Raw genomic sequence first — 19,259 nt, 5'->3', positions numbered from 1 at the left:
GGTCACTTAAATGATCAATTCTCAAGATTTTAGAAAGATGAGAAGACAGCAAGTTATTTTTAAAATCACAGATGTTATTACTACAAAAAAGGCAGTGGTCAAAATATCAGTAACTATTAACCCATATGCCTACTTTCTTATTTCTAAAAGATTTTTGGGAGATTAATTTACACACATATTGAGGGTATCCTTGATTCGGATATGAAAAGGGAAAAGGTAGGTTTTCAAAGCCAGGTTTGGATGAGTATAAATAATGAATCCCATAAAGGGGTCACATATATTTGAATTGGCAACATTGGAAGTTATAATTATGTCTATTAACTATAGGAAAGTATTTGATAACAGGTGGTGATAAAGAACAGAAGTGGAAAAGATCTTAGATATTATCTAATCCAATTTAATTTCTAGTAAAGAAAATGAAAGGCAAGGTCTTCAGTGAAATGCCCAAGGACACACTGCTAGGAAATGGCAGAGCTGGAATTCAAATTCAGGTCCTCTGACTCTAAACCTGGTGTTTTTTCCTACTCTCTACTAGGCTGCCCTGAATGTGTAAGTTAAGATGCAGCCTTAAATGTTTTCCTCTAATAAAATATCTCCTATTCCTATGTTCAGATTGTATAATATCCTTGATATAGGCAACAGCAGAAATAAAGTTGATGTTCTTATGATTTTTTAAAATATCATACAAGGGATAAAGCAAAGATATACGCTCAAAGTTGTTAACCACTATCATGAGAATGACCTTGATATGACATTGATGCTCCTGTGATATCTGTTATCATGAAAGACATAAAAAAGGGAAATATAAGCTGTTAGTCACTGTCATGGATGGCATCCAACAAATCATCAAAATAAAAAGTAGGCTCTCTTTAGACGGTGAGGTTCTCCAGATCCTTCTATTTGTAGATAATAATGATTTGACTGCATCAAGCCCCAGGACAACACAGAGCCACCTAAATTATAACCATAATCATTTAAGAGTTTGCCCTAATATTCTATACAGGGAAAGCTAAGTGGATAACGAATACTTGTTGTCCAGCATTTGACAATTTGATTGCTAGCCCATGGAGCTGGTCCATCAGTAGTTATATCTCAGACTGACACAGCAGATGAACTGCAAGTTGGGCCCAGGATTGAATAAGAGGAGAAAGGAAGACAAAATTGCCAGTGAGAAATTGTGTAATGTTTTTTAACCTTCTCAAGTTCCTTCCCTGCTGCCAAAACCCATCTTTTTAACACCAGCCTTCTTCTAGTGATAAAGTATGGCTGAAAATCATGGAAGTATCACAATCTCTAAGCAATCAAAAACAAACAAACAAAAAAGCAACAGAGAGCTGCATGGTGAATGAGAATAGGTTGCAGCATATTAACAATGACAGATTCTGCTCACAAAGCAGAGCAATAGATATTATCAATGAGATGTAGGACCAGAAAAGGAGGAGGGTCAAATGTCACAAAGATGAGAGATGACATAGAAGGTCTGAGTGCTGCCTTGGCACCCACAGAAGATCAAGGGAGCTAGAGGAAGGCCTCTTCGGGAGATTTCTGGGAGAAGAAACAGAGGGAAAGAATGTATGGATAGGCTATAAGCTACAGTTTTCTTTTGATGACATCTCAAATAGACCACGAGGGGGGTCTTTAGAATAACAGGACATTAGACCTGGAAGGGACCTATAAAAGCATATAGTCCATCCCCTTCAAAGATGGGGAGACAATCCACCCAGGTTACATAGAATTAGCGGTAGAGCTGACCCAAATCTCTAAACCCTGTCTAATAATCTTTCTGTTTTGTTACTCATTTTGCTCAATGGACAAGTTGCCATGACTGGAAATTACAAATGAAAAATAAAACAAAAATGAAAACCCACAAGAAATATGAATCCTATGTTTGCCATGTATAAAAAAAATACATATCTCATTTTGCACCCTGAGTCCATCACTTCTCTTTTGAGAGCCCACAACAATTTTTCATATGAAAAGGTAGACATGAAGAAGGGTTACCAGTGGTACCTACCTTCCAATAGCAAATACTGTTAATCCCACTGTGATCTTTTGCTTGGTGTAATAGTCTTCCAGGATCTTTCTATGGTAAGTCCCCTCCCATATGACTGGAGCAAACCAGTTTGTCAATGTTAGAACATCAGGGCGCTGTCTGTTTGGAGGGGAAAGTAAATAGATCAAACTTTCTTTTACTAGAACAGTAACCACTGTTAGCCAAGCCAGTTACTGTGCTTATGTGGATCCATGGAGTAGAAAGAGTGTTGGACTTGGAATCAGGAGATCTGGGTCCAAAACCCAGATTATACTTAGTATCACGTTGACCCTGGGTTTGTCACTCCAGTTCTCTGAATTTGTTTCCTTATTTAGAAAATGAGGATATTAGACTTCTAAGTCTCCTTCCAGCTAACAGATCATTAAATTTGATTCAGGGTTCTACTCCCTGAGGCCCAACTGCAAAGAAATCTTATAGATTAGGATCTTGAATTGCTGGGGGAACAGCTCATAGGGTAGAGGTTTGGGCAACAGAGGAAGTTACTGGTGGCACTGTATTACTCTCTTTTCTCTCTGCCCACCCTCTTTTTACCTTCTCCCTTATCCATGACTCAGGTCAGTCCTGCCATTGGCAGACATCAGCTTTACTTTGTTTACTTTGTTTTGGTGCCTTTGGTGCTATATGGTGGTTAAAGAAAGACATCAATACCTACATTTTACCTAGGCACAGATTCCCATGAATCCTTCAATTTAACAGGAATGTAAGAGGTAGGGCTGAGTATGCCAACTTCTGGGATCACAGGATCATTTAGAGCTTGAATGGATTGTAGAGGATGTCTAGTTCACACCCACTCATTTTAGAGAAGAGGAAAGTGAGGCCCAGAAAGTGACCTGTCCAAGGTCAACAGGTAGTAAATACAATCAGTAGGAATCAAACCCAGGTTTTCTGAATCCAAATCCACTATTCTTTCCACCACTCCATGACACCATGCACCTAATCTTCACCAAGTCATAGTATCATTGAGTCTTAGAAGGAAATCTGAAAGTCATTGAGGGTGAGACCATAGAAAGAGCTCTGGAGTAGAATTCAGGAGACCTTGAAGTCTGGGTTTTAAAACTGTTATTGTTACACACAGAGACACTAAATCTAAGGGTTGGACAAGAACTCATAAGACACAGTCCTAACTGAACAGGAGTGAGAATTACCACTACAGGGGCAGCCAGGTGGCACAGTGGATAGAGCTCTAGCCTTGGAGTCAGGAGGACCTGAGTTCAAACCTGACCTCAAACACATGATATTCACTAGCTGTGAGACCCTGGGCAAGTCACTTAACCCCAACTGCCTCACCAAAAAAAAAAAATAATCACCACTACAGTGTCTCTTGACAAGTGGTTATTGAGACTCCACTTGCAGGCTTCTTCAAGGGCTTCAAGCAAGAACAGTTATAAGACCTGGAATAAGCCCATTCCCTGCTTTGGGTATCTATAATGTGAGTGGTTTGGACTAGTTAAACACTCAAGTCCCATCCAGTACTGACATTCCATGACTGCCCACTCAACTTAGGAATTGTCACCTGTCTTTCAAGCACTGAGCTCATAATTGGAATTTGGGTTTTTAACCCAGTGCTCATGCTTAGAAACAAAGAGTTGTTCCCTTCCCGTCCAACTGGAATCTTCCCCAGGCTACTGACAGCTGGCCACAGAACACCTCTGACCTGACACTAAGTCATGTCAAGTATTAACTTTCCAGGGAGCAGAGGTTTGTCTCTTACTTGGGATTAAACCAATCTGAGAGCTGGGGTTCTTCAATATGATAATCCCGGCTCCTGGGTGCAAACAGAGAGAAAAAGACAATAAGTCTGGAGATAGTGGATATAATTCAAAATGATTAAGTACACGTTAGATCAAAGACTTGTTAGAGGTAAAGAAAATCAGCTTATATAGGTGTTCTGCCCCTGAGCTCCATTCTGAAGATTTATCTTTGAATAAAAGGCTTGGGATACACCTACTGTGTCCTTCCATCCCTTCTTTCCTTTCTTCTTTTGACCAAAAGTTTTAATTGATTTCCGCACTGTAGGTGAGGGAAGTCCCTATGACAAGGCAAATCATCAACCATTTTGCAACTTAATGTCTTAGAACTGACAGAACCACCGAGAGTGTAAAGTGCTTCACCAGTCACTCAACCAGAGGCAATAGCTGGAACCCACCCAAGTAATCCTGACTTTGAAAGCAACACTATTATCAGGCTGCCTCTGTTTCAGTGCATCCATTAAATGAGGCGGTCAACATAGTTAAAATGCTTATTGACTGGTGCTGTCATGTTCTCCCAACTGAGCACTCCAGTGAGTTCTCTGAACTGCATAGTCCTTGGTAAGACTAAACCCCTAGAATGAATCAGAGTTGGAAATTGACCTCAGACACTGCTCAGTCCAGACTTCCATTCAATGAAGAAATCTCTTACAGAACATGCATGACATGCTCCCTGAGCATATCCAGTGACAGGGAGCTCACTCCCTTCAGGGGCAGCTCATTGGGTTGTGGGCCATTCTGAGTAACAGCAAGTCCCTTCTCTGAATGAGAGGAAATCTGTTTCCTTGTAACTTCCACACACTGTAGTGAGTTGAAGCCACAGTGTTGGCTGTTCCTACAAGGGGTTGCTGACACACATTCTGAAATAGTAGTGGACTGATGAAAGCTGATGTGTCATAATTTCCTGTTGCCAAGACAAGATTCCCAGCCATGTTTTGACAGGCAAGGAAAAGAGGACTATTCAAAAAGTCAACTGATGACCATTTAAGTGTGTGGGATCTGGGAATCATAAGCTCATGTAACAAAACATCTCACCTATCACAGATGTCCTCACCTATTATTAAACCAGTTGGACAGCCACCATCTCTTCTGAGCATTGGCACTGCTATCGATGTTCTCTTTAGATCTGTAGGAAGAGAAGAGATTATTAACTTGGAAAGTCACTTGGCATCAAAAAGCATTAATTAAGCATCTATTATGGACCAGTACAGTGCTAAGTGCTAAATAGTGGAGACACAGCGATTAAAAACAAAATCTTCCTTGCCCACAAAGATCTTTCATTCTACTGATGGAAAATTAGCAGATTATAAGTAAGTAAATACAGTAAACAAACTACATACAAAGTAGATCAGGAGGGGGAAAGCACTACCAAGTTGTAGTGAGGGTGGGAAAAGGCCTTGTGGAAAGGGAAGCAATGCTGACCAAAGGGGAGTTTCCCATAAATGAAAAAAGAAAAACTGGCCAGGTCAGAGATTTTTCAAATAAGTGCATACCATGAAGGGGCAATAAAGTAAGGACTGGGATTGAACACTGGGAAAGGAACACTGGATTTGAACCCTAGCTCTGTTACTTATTAGCAGTATGACCTTAGGCAAGCCACTTCATTTTTCTAGGCCTCAGTTTCCTCAAATGTAAAATGAGGTTAGACTTGGAAGGATCTTCCTTGCCAGCTCTAAATGTCATGATCCTAAGTGTCTTAGTCACAAGAGAGGAAGGTTCAACCTAATTCCTCCTAATTTTAGCCAATTAAGTAAAATGATATCAGCATGAGAAAGTCAGATTTTAAATCACAAACTCTTTGGATTTACAAGCATGAGGAGCCTCTTACATCAAATCCTGCCTTGGAATTAACTAGCTGTGTTACCATGAGTAAATCTCAACCTTTCTGAGCCTGCAGTTTCCTCATCAATAAAATGGGAATAGTAACACTTAAAGAATACTTACTTCACGATTTTTATATGTATCAAATAAGATGGAGTACATCAAGTCACAAAATCTACATCAGTTACTTCTATTTCAACCCCTTCATTAAAGATAAGTAAACTAAGGCTGATGGAGGTAAAATGATTTGCCGAAAGGCTCAACATTGGTCTCAGAGAATAGATGGTGAAATACATTTTCATCCTCTTAGTAAAGGGTGGAGTACCACAGGTGTAGAACATAGCATACATTGTCAGACCAAGTAGGGCCAATCAGCTAACTTTGCTTAACTGTTAATTTGCTACAAGAGGAGTTCAGTGGTAGGGATGTTATCAGGAAATGACAGAGGTGCAAAAAATGAGGCTCCAATAAAAGAAACTCAAAAGCCCTGACTAAAAAATAAATGACTTGCCCAAGATCACAATGTACCACAACTAGGATTTGAATCCAGATCCTCTTTTCCACAATACCATCAATTTAACCAGAACTGAATGCAGCAGAGTTAACAGGTTAAAAAAAAAAGGCTCCAGTTATGGTGGGTCTGCCTCTGTTTAGCGTACTGGACTCTGTTTAGTCTACAAAGCAAGAGAATGAGGTCCTCCAAGAAGCAGGGAGCAAGGATGGGGACAGAACATGGTTTGTACATCAGCTTGCTAAATAAGGATGTGGGGTAACTGACTGGCCTCTCAGTTATGGTGAGGAAACCACACTGAGAACCCTACAGCACTGTAGCTCTTACTGACCCAGAGGCCTGGACCTTTGAGAGAGCAGCTATAAGGAAAGAAGTGGTTAAGCTCTCCCCAAAATGAAAGATGGTACCACCATGCTGGACTGGGCATGGGTGACTGTGAAAGATACTAGCTTTGCACTAGGGAGGCAGGAAACCTGGGTTTTAGACCCAGTTCTGGACCAAATCATAAGAGCAAGGAATCCAATCAGATCTTTGTCTCAATTTCCTTATCTCTGAAACAGAAATAAAAGCTTGCCCTACCTGCTATACACTGTTACACTGAAAAATGTCATACTCATACACTCTGTTATAGTGAAAAGTGATAATGATAATGATAGCCCATTTTTCTACAGTCTTTCCAGGTTTACAAAGTGTTTTTCTCTCAGCATGTGTCAGGCAGAGAATGGGAGCATCCTCAAGTTCATCCTTCTGGCATACTGAACTGAGAAGATGTTTTGAAAAGAGAAGAAAGTAATGGATAGAGGGCTGGGTCTGGAGTAGGGAAGACCTGAGTTCAAATCTGGCCTCAGAAACTTACTAGGTGTATGACCCTGGGCAAATCCCTTCACCCTGTTTGCCTCAGTTTCCTCATCTGTAAAATGAGCTGGAGAAGGAAATGGTAAATCACTCCAGTATCTTTGCCAAGAAAACCCCAAATGGGGTCACAAAGAGTCGACATGAATGAAATAACTGAACAACAACACCAAGAATGGGGTTATAATGATTGTGTTCACTCTGCTGGAACCCAAACCTCCCAGTCTTGGAGAAGGCTCTTTACCCATGTGCCCAATAAGAATCAATGGCAGGACCTCTCTTCTTGCATCAGATGCAGAGTAGGAAAGAAGAAGGTTGTCTGCACTACTGGACGTGGTGTCACTGTCTCAGTTTTGCTTTAACTGTTTTTGTTACAAGCAAGTTTTCATCATAGGGATGGAGGTGAGTGTAGCCAGAAATGACTGTGATGTAGAGACAGCATTTTTTTTTAAAGTTTGGCATTTTTTTCTAAAGAAAAAAAGATCAGCAGCAATTTAACAATGATGAAATTGTATTTTACTATTCCTATAATACGGGCTGGGACAACACACGATTAAACGTTTCTGGGTTTCCATTTTAAATGGGCTCCTAGGAGTTTAGAGCTAGAAGTGGTCCCTTGAGACTGTCTAATTTAAGCTCCTCTTTTTACACGTGAAGAAACTGAGACTCTAAGAGAGGGAGGGAACTTTTTCAAGGTCGTAGAGATCATAAGCAGGACAGCCAAGTTCAACACAGTTTCCTCCGATGGCAACTCTAAATCTTCTTCTGCTTCAAGATGATTGATGCCACTATTTACATCCAACCTTCTTTCCTCCACCCCAATTTTCCTATTCTGCATTATTGTAGGCTGGTTTAGACTACGTCCCTCCCTTAGGAGAAAGAGAATAATGATATCAGTATGCTCTAAATTGTTTTGAACTCTTATCAGTAGAAAATACATTTTGATCACAACTCCTCAATATATGTGTATTTCTATATAAATTATGTACATGCACTACTGTGCTAACATTATTTTGCAAAATATATACAAAAGTATCATTTTTTAAAAATAGGATAAAGATGTCATAAACAATATTTTAGATGCTATTTCATTTACTAATTTTGCTCTCCTTCAAAATATTATGGTTAAAAGGATTTTTGGTGAGAACAATCTGATTAAATATACTTCATTGCTTTTTAAAATCTTGGTTTAATACTTTTTTTGATGCAGCAATATAATCTGATGTGCTGACAATGAATGAATGAGTGTGCTATGGTTACAATCCCTCCAATTTATGGAATCTTCCCTGTTCACTCAAGATACCATGTGGGATATGTGACCATCTGACTATAGACCAAAAGTAAGATGTCAGGTTGTTAAATATAAGTAAAGCTGGATTTTTTAACTTTTTCATTTTTCCTAGCATATACAAATTTCCTCCAAGTATAAGGCACATTCATACCCTGCTCTTATCATAACTCTTTATCAATGGGGCCTGATTTGCAGTAATTGGGCAATGGGGCCCAAGTATCATCTGGATCTTACTGATGACAAGTGGGGAGCACAGAATGTATGGGCCAATCTTTCATTTGCTGAAGGAAGTCAGGTTATTAGAATTCTACGCTGGAAGGAATGCTTCATTAGAATATACCTCTTTAATTTATTGTGTCAACTCTGTCCAAAGTAGAGGTAGACATGCTTTAGTTATTCTGCTGGGACACTAATTTGGGTGTGCGTGTGACATTTATAAATAGCTTTTCCTGAAGTACTGCTTTATTCTATGTCTTCTGCTTTAACCCACTCAGAAGCAGCAAGGCAGTCACAATTTTTTAGACCTCTGCATTTCCTTTAGGACATCATGATGTCCAGTCAGCCTCCAAACTTTCCCTCAAACACAATTTGGATATACTTGGTGATTATCCAGATTCTAAACCCTTCTCTTCAGTCACACGGAAATTTTTTTTTCCAGAATATTTTCTTCTTGGGCTATATCTCATGTCTTTCTTGGATTCAGGGTCCTGAGATATCTGAGCCTTTAGAGTGATGTTTATCTTCCTCTTTTATAGCAGTATCTAAATTTAGCCATAGAGCTAGTTCTTCATCCAAATGGTCTACAGCTGGCTGCCACGGGGGAAGCAATTTTCTGAAGAGCCTCTGAAGAATATGGCTTGAGTCCATCTTTCCTCGGGGTACTGGATGAGTGGGAGCATCAGAACTCACATTGGAGACTAGTCCCCAAGGAGCAGCTCATCTGCATATCCAACTCCCTGTCTCTTACATTTTCTTTGGTTTCTTTTGCAGGAATTTTCAGGAGCTATGTAGCCTGGACTAATCCAGAAGCCATATTTAGCCAGCATGATACAGATCATTGTTGAAGCCAGGGGCTCACAGTCCCATAGAGGGCTGAGATCTGTTTAGAAGCTGAAGCTTCATTTGACCACAATTTTTTTCCTCAGCAAAATGAAACCTTAAGAAGGAGTTGCCTGCAGAGTTAAGCAAGATATTGATATCTGTTCCCTGCTCTGTGATTTTTTCCACCTTCATTTTCAGCTGTTTTTCACTTGTGTTCAACTCTCTGTGACCCCATTTGGGGTTTTCTTGGCAAAGATACTAGAGTGGTCTGTCATTTCCTTCTCCAGCTCATTTTACAGATGAGGAAACTGAGGCAAACAAGGTGAAGTGATATGCCCCGGTCACACAGCTAGTGTGTAAGACCGGATTTGAACTCAGATCTTCCCAACTCCAGGCCTGGCATCATATCTACTATACCACCTAGCTGCCCCTACTTCAAAACAATACCTAGTATTATACCTAGAACCTAGTATAATACCTAGTTTCTTTTAGGCTTTTAGCCATAGGACATCTAAGGTCAGGTGATATCTATGTAGAATTGATTTTCTAGAAGTAGTTATCTATACAACTTAAATTCCCAGAACTGGCCAAAGATTGGGATCTTGGGGTAACTATGAAGTGCTCTTGAGTATGTCTACTAGCTGTTTGTAAGCTAGCAATAAACTTCATAGTTAGATCAGCTGAGGGTGAAGCTTTGTCTCTAGGTTCCCTGAAATCTCAGATTTGACAATGACCACAGGAACCAGTACAGGTTATATTTATCAGATATAAATTGCCCAAGAACAAGAACCATGTCTGGATTGTCTTTATCTCTCCCCTCATACTTCAGAGTAAAATTAATATAGTACATACCTAGGATTTCTGAATAGATACATATTTTATTAGTAGGTATGATAAAAAATTTGGGAGTTATTTCCATAATGATGGTGAATATTGGTTCACATCTATAGAGTATATTACACTTTAACAAGTAATCTCCTCAGCTCTAGGGAGGAAAGCGCTCAAAATATTTTGGAACTAATTTTATAGGAAATTGAAGCTCAAAAGGTTAATATAACTATTCCAGAGAGATCACCCATTACAGGGCTGAGGTGTCAAATGCAGACCTTCTGATTCCAAGTCAGGCTGTACCTTCTCCTCTGTGTTCCAATGGAATTTTCAAAACTGGGCAATAGGAGTGAGAGATGGAAGACTGACAAGATGGGGAGCAACAATGGAGAGAAACATCACTTCACTAAGAATAGTAGACTACGGCATGCATCAGAGGGTGAGAAATGAAAGCAAAGTTTTACTTAGCTGTTTGTGTTAATCTTAAAGAGATTATTTCATTTGAGTCTCACAACCATTCTGTGAGGTTATTATTGTCTCTGTTTTGCAGATGAGAAACTTGAAGCTAAGAGGGTTAAGTGGCTTGCCCAGGGTCACACAGTTAAGATCTGAAGTAGGATTTGAACCCAGTCTAGTGGGATTTAACTCCCATGTCTAGTGTACCATCTATTGTGTTATACTGCCTCTTTAAGAAACATGGGGTGACCTCACAAGTGTTAAGGATGAGAGATTGTTGAGGAAGAGATCAAAGAAAAGGCAGTAGGACCAGGAAATATTGATACACTCTTTATGAGGCAGATGCAGAAAGATGTACCTCACACTCCTTTTGCAATTTCCATGTATGGATGAATGCCAAGTCTGGAGAGTGACTAAGCTGAGGGCCTTTCGTGGCAGATACTAAGCCATTCTTCTAGGGGCACACTGCTCTCTGAATCCCTGCCATTCCCCCCATCATGCACAGGACACCCTGGTTCCTAACAAGCTTTTACCCATCCACCTGGCAGGGTTACATACCCACATGTTCCTTGGCTGTTACTACTCATGTCACCCTCTGCTATGAACCCGAGGGTCATGTGGCAAACCTATTCATTTAACAATTGACAAAATGAAAACCCAAAGAGTTTAATTAATTTGTGTAATACAGGGAATGAAGACAAGGGGCAAGACTCTAACCTTGTTTTTCTACCTCCCCATGCAGTGTTCTTCTCACTGTATCCAGTTTTTTTTCTCTCTTTCTCCTGTTCACCCAAAGTGATGGCATCAACATGATGGAGTCACTGCCATCGTCCCACTGTCCTTCTACCAAATTTGGCTTCCACACAGAACACTTGTCAAACAAAGGAACTTACCGATAAGGATATATAAACAAGAGAGATCCTTCTGTGCTGTAAACAAACAGAGAAAAAAATATTAATCTTGAATAACATTCCTTCATAATGATTACAACTAAGATCCTGGCCTGGACTGCCTGGATGCTATTATTTAGTTGTTCCCCAAAGATCACACTATCCTCTGAGGTAAAGCCAAAGAGACACATGCATAATATCAATAGCCAATTGTATAGTTCCAATTGAAGCCAAACGGCTTCTGTTCAAACCAACCTCTAATTGATATTGGGCACCAGATATACTTTAGCAGAGAATATAACTAAGGAAAACATCAGAAGGAAAGGGTTCTTAAGACTGTCCAATCTCCTATGCCCCAATCTACTTCATTATGCACTAGCTTGTTTTGTAAATTTTGAAGAGAAAATAAGGTGAGAATGGGTTCTTTTAGTAAAGATCTTGGTATAAGGAGAAAAGTACATGACTGCCACTCAGGATACAGGTTAGTCTCAGGTGGGCCACTAAACAGGCATGTGCCTTTAAACCAGAGATCTCTAAAAAAGGGGATGTGACCTGACCTCAAGGGCTCTGTGTTCAACCAGAGGGTTAGAAGATTGGTCACATTCCCCCCTTCCCCGCAATAATCAATTGTGGGGCTTATCTGTCATACAGCCATACTTATCATAGTTTCCCTAACACTCACCCACTCAGCCCTCACCCTCCACAGTCAAAGTTCCCAATATTTCCTTCTGAGCTGAACTGGCCATCTTGGGGAGGGGGCAGTTATAATCTAGCGGCAATTCAATATCTTCAATAGTGATTGTGCAGGTATCAATTTTCTCCTTGCCTCTGCACTCCCAGCATACCCAGCTCTATTTCTCCCAGAACATCTAATGCCTCCATTGGGTGTCCCTCAACTTGCCAGAACGTTCTTTACTCTAAGACAATCGTTAAGTAAAAAGCCATATGATGAGAAGACATGGATGGATTTTCACAGATTTTTAGACCTCTTTACATTATTTACGCCTTTCCCCCCACCTCCAAAAAAAACTATCACTTCTTATAATCTTCCCTATTATGGCTAAATGCCTCATCATCCTTTCAGTCACCCAGGTTGGCATCTTTAGAATCATGCTTGACTCCTTACGCTTCCTCACCCTTCATGTCCTATCAGTTGCTAAATCCTGGCATCCATCCTTTTCTCTTCACTCAGACTGCCATTATCTTAGTTCAAGCCCTCATCACTTCTCACCCAGACTACTGCAATTTTAGCCTCCTAATTTACTGCAAATTAATCTCCTAATTTGCCTCCCTACCTCAAGTCTCTCCTCATTTCAATCCATCCACAAGACGGTTGCCAAAATAAACTGTTTAAAGTGTAGGACTGCCCATACATTTTACTGTTCAATAAATTCCAGGGGCTCTCTATTATCATTGTGTTCAAAGGAACCTATGTTTGTTATCTTGAAACCCTACACAAATCACTGGCTCTATCTTATCAAATTAGCAGCAACACTAAAAATAAAGACAACAATGTTCATGGGAACATCTTCTTCCTCATTTTATCAGTTCTGTGTTTCTGGGTAGAGGAAAGAATAATAAATGTAAATGCCCAGTGGTATGGTAACAGAATCCCAGAATCTCAGACTTGGAAGATATATCAGAGATAACCTCTTCCAACTGGATACTAGGAAAAGAATCCTCTCCATAAAACCTCCAACAAGTGGTCATTCTATCTCAACTCAATGATCTCCACTAAGAGAAAGGTTTTCTTTATATCAAGGCTAAATCTTTCTCTCTCTAACTTATATTCATTGTTCTACTCCTAGTTCTATTCTCTGAGAATAAGAAGAATGAGTCTAATCTCTCTTCCTGAGGATAGCCCTTCAAATACATGAAAACATCCCTTATAAGTCTTTTCTCCTCTAAACTACATGTTTCCAATTCCTTCCCAATGCTTTCATGGCACATCAATTCATCATGCTCTCCTCTGGAGGTACTGTAGATTATCAATGTCTTTCATAAAACGTAGTGCTTAGAACTAAACACCATACTATAGATATAACGCAGAGACAACAAACTGAGACTCTCACAACCCTCTTTCTGGTCATTCCACTTCTTGATGGGGCTTAAAATTACATCTGCCTTGGCTAAGAAATAGAGTGGTGGATCAGTGGAATAGGTTAGGTACACAAGACATGGTAGTCAGTGACTATAGCAATCTACTGTTTGATAAACCCAAAGACTCCAACTTCTGGGATAAGAACTCACTATTTGGCAAAAACTTCTGGGGAAACTGGAAAATAGTATGTTAGAAACTAGGCACAGACCAACATCTTACACTGTACACCAAGATAAAGTCAAAATGGTATGTGATTTAGATACAAAGGCTGATACTATAAGCAAACTGGGAGAGCAAGGAATAGTTTACCTGTAAGATTCATGGAGAATGGAAGAATTTATGATCAAACAAGAAAGAAAGAACATTATGAAATGCAAAATGGATAATTTTGATGACATTAAATTGAAAAGTTTTTGCACAAATAAATCTAATGCAACCAAAATTAGAAGGGAAGCAGAAAACTGGGAAAGAATTTTTACAACCAGTGTCTCTGATAAAGGCCTCATTTCTAAAATATATAGAGAACTGAGTCACATTTATAAGAATACAAGTCATTCCCCAACTGCATATTTATATAGGTACAGAGCATATCCTGATAAGTTTATACCTAGATATTTTATACATTTTGTAGTTATTTCAGATGGAATTTATTTTTGTATTTCCTCCTGGTTTTTGTTAATATATAGAAATGTTAGTAATCTTGGTAGATTTATTTTATAACTTGCTACTTTACTAAAGTTATTAATTAGTTTAATTTTTTTTTATTGAATTTCTTGGATTCTCTACATAGAACATTATATCCACAAATAGAGATAATTTTGCCTCCTCAAAAAAAAATTACATTTGCCTTTTGGGCTGCCATATTACACTAACAGATGCATATTAACTTTGAGGCCCACGAAAATGTTTAGATCCTCTTCACATAAACTGCTGTCCAGCCATCCCTTCCCCATAACGTGTTTAGCTAATGATATGAACCCAAGTATAGGCCTTTCCACCTATCATATTTAATCATCTAGTCACAGATTGAATTACTTTCTTGCGACTTTTGACTGCACATGGAGATATAAGACAGTGATAGAATAAGACAAGGAAGCCATGTTAGAAACTGTTGGGGAAAAAAAGAGCAGCAAGCCATTGAAAATGCAAAGGCTCACTCCTACAATTTTGACCAAGCCTCTACCATCTTTTGCCTAAAAATATTACAATCGCTTCCTTTCACATTAAACCTTATATTTGATTCTGGAGGTAACTAATAAGAAACTAATGGAGTTTATTAAGCAGAGAGAGGTGGGCTGATGTGGACAGAGCAGTACTTCAGGAAAATCACTTAGGCAGTTCAGTGTAAGAAGGATTTGAATGGGAAGAGATGAGGCAGGGAGACCAACCAGCAAGTTACTATCAAAGTCCAGGCATGAGGTGATGAGAACCTGCACCAGGTAGCAGCTGTTTGAGGAGAGAAGGGGGTATATATGAAAGATGTGAAGATGCAGATGACAAGAGTTGACAATGGATTGGAAACTGGGGTGAGTGCAAGTGAGGACTCAAGGCTGACACTGATTTTGGGGACTTGGATGACTAGGAGGATAGTGGTGGCCGTGCCAATAAAAGGAATATTGGGAAAAGAGGAGGAAATGGAGGGAAAGATAATGAGTTACCTTAGACTTATTATGTTGATTTTTAAATGCCTATAATACATAGTTTGATATACCCAAAAGGCAATCGGGGATGAGAGAGCAGAGCTCAGGATAGGGATTAAGGCTGCATGTGTAGATTTGGGAATCATGGGCACAGAAAAGAAAATGGAACTCATGGGAGCCGATCACACCACCAAAGCAGATGGTATAAAAGAAGACAAGTGGGCCTAGGACAGAACCGGGGAGGTGGGGGAAGAAAGGGACAGAGAGAATGCTGGAGGAACAGTTTGTTGGTGAAAACAGTAGGGGAGGGGATTAAAGTTACATGTTGAGGGATTTTTGCCTTAGAAAGAAGGGCCACCTCTTCATATGACAGGAGAAAATAGTGGTGTTTGAATGATATGAGAAGGAGGACAGAGTAAGAACTGTCCATGACTGGGTTCAGTTTTCTCAGTGATGTATGAGGTAAAGTCCTCAGCTGAGAGGGAAAAGTTAGCTATCATTCCCAAGCCCCTCTCATTGTTAACCAAAACTAATATCTATTATATGAACATAATAATAGCATATCATTACTAATAAGAATGCTGTATATTTACATAGCATTTTATAGTTACATCTACGATCTCATTTCATACTAATTCTAATCATTGATTAGAAGGTTTTACATGTCTCAGGCCCTGGGTTTCTGGCATACTCTTAGAGGTCTCCCTCCAGGCTTACTCTAATACATTAACTATCATTTTTTAAGGACAGTTACCCAGTTTAGAATGTGTCCAACTATTCCATGATCTAGCCCACACCTCTGCATATTGTCCGTAAGGATATTGTGGGAGATTGTCAAATGTCTGCCTGAAATCCATATGCCTTTTATCTATGAGCACTCCCTTGATATACCAATTAATTAATCCTTTAAGAAAAAAAGGAAATGAGGTTATTCTAGCATGAGCTATTCTAAATGAGTTTATGCTGGCTAGCTGGGACCATCAGTTTTCCATTCCAAGCACTCACAAACCATCTGTAAAATAATTTGTCCTAGAATTTTTCCCGAGTTTGGTATCAAACTCACTCAATTATAACTTGTAAAATCCACTTTCTTCTTTCCTTTTTTTTGAAGAACAAGACATTTGCTCTCTACTATCCCACGACATTTTCCTTATCTATCTATCTATCTATCTATCTATCTATCTATCTATCTATCTATCTATCTATCTATCTATCTATCTTTTTTGCAATCCTGCAAAGGTAACTAACAATAGTTATATAGTTACATCTGCTAACCTCTGTATGTTGCAATATAATCTTACCTAGATACATACAATTTTTAGTGACACCTACAAGCAGTCCCTGTTACTTGGCTGGAATCTCTTCTGCTAAAACCTCCAGAAGGAAGAGGTAACTTTATTGGCAAACATAGAACATCAAAATGATTATTTTCCAGGTAGCAATAATGACCCACTCTTCCCAGCAAGAATCCCAGATTGCAACCAGAGACAGATTGATGGGTGATAGAAGATTAAGAATCCAGGTTAGTTTGCAGTGAGAGACAGCAGGTCTGGGTAATCCTCTTTGCAAACATCTTAGGCTTGTAAATGTCAGGGTGGATTAATTTTCTTGCTTCTTTTCAGTTACCGATCTCACATATAAGAAAGGGCAATGTTTTAATTAGATCTCATTGTTTCTAGACCCAACCAGAATAGCTCAGATACAAAAACATATATACAGCAATCAATTAAATAAGAGCTACTTTAACTATAGCAATATGTTTTATCAAATGCTTTCTCCTCTTTATACCTCTGTGAGATTTGAAGTCAGAGGACCCAGGTTTGAATCTGGGCTCTGCTTCCTCAGAATTCCCATATTTAAAATGGGCATAATAATCCTTATGCACCATAGGGTTGTTTGAAGAGCATTCAATAAATTTTAAAAGCTATGGAAATGTGAGTTACTGTTAATTGGTAGTAGTAGTAGTAGTAGTAGTAGTAGCAGTAGTAGTATTAGTAGTAGTAGCAGCAGCAAGCAGCATGGTAGCCATGGTAGGAGAGTAGTAATAGTAGCGTGGTAGTGACAGTAGTAGTAGTAATAGAATGCAAGGTTTTTTTGGGGGGAGGGCAGAGACTACTTTTTGGTTATTTTGGTTTTTTAATTCCCAGCACAGACAGTGCCTTCCATATAGTAGGCACTGAATAAATGCTTGTTGGATTGTACTAAAAATGAGACCGTGGGCAAATGACCTAACCCATCTGGGTTTCAGTTTCTAAAATAAGAAGGATAGATTAGAGTTAACTCTAAGCTCCCTTTCCAGTATAAAATCTTATGATCTAAAGATCATGATATTGCTATCATTTTCCAGATGACAGAAGGGATGCTCAGAGAGGATAAGTGACTTGTCCAAGGTCACCAAGCTATTAAGTGGTAGAATCAGGACTGGACCTTATCTTCTAACTATGCCCCACTGTGTCTGAAATAGAATAGGCACCAAGCTCAATCCAAGTGCAGACACAAAGGTGGGACTGGGGAAGGGGAAAAATAGGATTTCTTATTGATCACATGTTGCTGCCAATTCTCGTTTTCTTTTTCAGTAGAGAAACCACAGAAGGGCAAGAGCAACAGTTGCATTCACTGATGATTCAGAGTTACCTGTTATTATATCCCCAGAGCACCACCAGCGCAGTTAATAAAATCAGCAGAAATAGAATGATTTTTCCTTTGGATATCATTATTCTCTCCTGGGAGGGAAGGAAAAAAGAAGAGATTACAGATCATTCAATGGCCCAGACTAAAACCTGGTATGTCTATCTCTCTGCACAAATAAAGCATTAATGCATTAACCTAAAATTCAAAGGTTGCCTGCTAATTCCCAAAGGTGCACATCATGGGGGAAAAAAGCAAAGATTGAGGTGTCTAGCATATAGCCTTTCTGATAGTAGACACTGAGTAAAGATTGGTTGAACTGAATACGGTTGGTAGATAACCCACTGGACCTGGAGTCAGGAAAGCCTGAGTTCAAATCTAGTCTTGGACACACTAGCTGTGTGACCCCAGGCTAGTCCCTTAACCTCTGCCTGCCTCAGCTTCCTCATCTGTAAAATGAGGATAATAGCAGCAGGTACCTCTCAGGGTTGTTGTGAGGATAAAATGAGGTAATATTGGTTAAAGTGCTTTGCAAAATGTTAAAGTACTATGTAAATTCTTACAATTATTATGAGTTATACACTATTCAGAAGGGAGAAGAGCCATCAGCGAGGAAATTACAAGGGTCCTAAAGGAAGTTCACAGAATTTCAGAGTACAAGTGGCCCTCAGGGACCACCTAGTCCAAAGTAGATCTGCACAAATAGCTCTTCTGCAATATATTTATGATGTAGACTTCCCAGAGTGGGATGATCAGTGCCTTGGAGGCAGCATGTCCCCCCTTACTGCCCTTTTTGATAGATCCTCAATCCCTGTGATTTAGTAAGCATGTTGCACCAATCTTAAATTCACTTTAATATTCCATCCCCCACTCCCGACACCCCCTCCCCCACTTCTTCATTGTTCCTAATTCTGCCTCCAGGGGCCAAGTAGAACAACATAAAGCTCTCTCCACGAAGGTCCTTCAAGTATCTAAGAGCTCCAATCAAGCTCCACCCCGCCCCCCAAGTCTTCCTTCATCAGGCTGAATTTCTTTAGTTTTTTCAAGAGATGAACCTCTGGCTTGGCCTCTAGGCCTTTCTCTATACAGGTATCCTTTCTTTAGATGATTCCCAAATTTTCCACATCCTTCTAAAAATCTGATGTTTGGAGCTGAACAGTGTACACTGGCAAATAGTTCCTCTGGGCTTGGTAACGTGAATGGACTGAGGACAGCCAGGCGTTCTCACTATCTGCTCTCTCCCTTTCGGCTTCAATTCTCTGTAAACTATTTTTATTGGTCCAAAGATCATCATCTTTGGCAGGAGGAAAAAACCCAATGGAAATACAATCATTATTCTCCCATCAGCTCAGCCATCCTGAGCAGTGGTTCTGTTCCATCTTTGATCTTACATTTAGAC

The 19,259-nt window shown here is 39.6% G+C and overlaps 1 protein-coding gene across 4 annotated transcripts in view; it reads right to left on the bottom strand.

Annotated features, from left to right (window-relative positions):
• Nucleotides 1–19,259, bottom strand: part of GGTA1 (glycoprotein alpha-galactosyltransferase 1 (inactive)) — a 118,583-nt gene that overhangs the window by 36,767 nt on the left and 62,557 nt on the right. For all 4 annotated transcript variants that reach the window (XM_020990557.2, XM_020990558.2, XM_078150153.1 and 1 more), the window contains 5 exons: nucleotides 17,867–17,955; nucleotides 11,495–11,530; nucleotides 4,856–4,927; nucleotides 3,765–3,818; nucleotides 2,015–2,152 (listed from right to left, as the gene is read on the bottom strand). In XM_020990557.2, the coding sequence (XP_020846216.1) occupies nucleotides 2,015–2,152; nucleotides 3,765–3,818; nucleotides 4,856–4,927; nucleotides 11,495–11,530; nucleotides 17,867–17,955 (389 nt within the window). The remainder of the gene's footprint in view (nucleotides 1–2,014; nucleotides 2,153–3,764; nucleotides 3,819–4,855; nucleotides 4,928–11,494; nucleotides 11,531–17,866; nucleotides 17,956–19,259) is intronic.

This window comes from Phascolarctos cinereus, unplaced genomic scaffold (genome assembly GCF_003287225.1).
Source record: "Phascolarctos cinereus isolate Bilbo 61053 unplaced genomic scaffold, phaCin_HiC Scaffold_2;HRSCAF=192, whole genome shotgun sequence".
Lineage (NCBI taxonomy): Eukaryota > Metazoa > Chordata > Mammalia > Diprotodontia > Phascolarctidae > Phascolarctos > Phascolarctos cinereus.
This window is presented reverse-complemented; position numbering and strand designations above follow the sequence as displayed.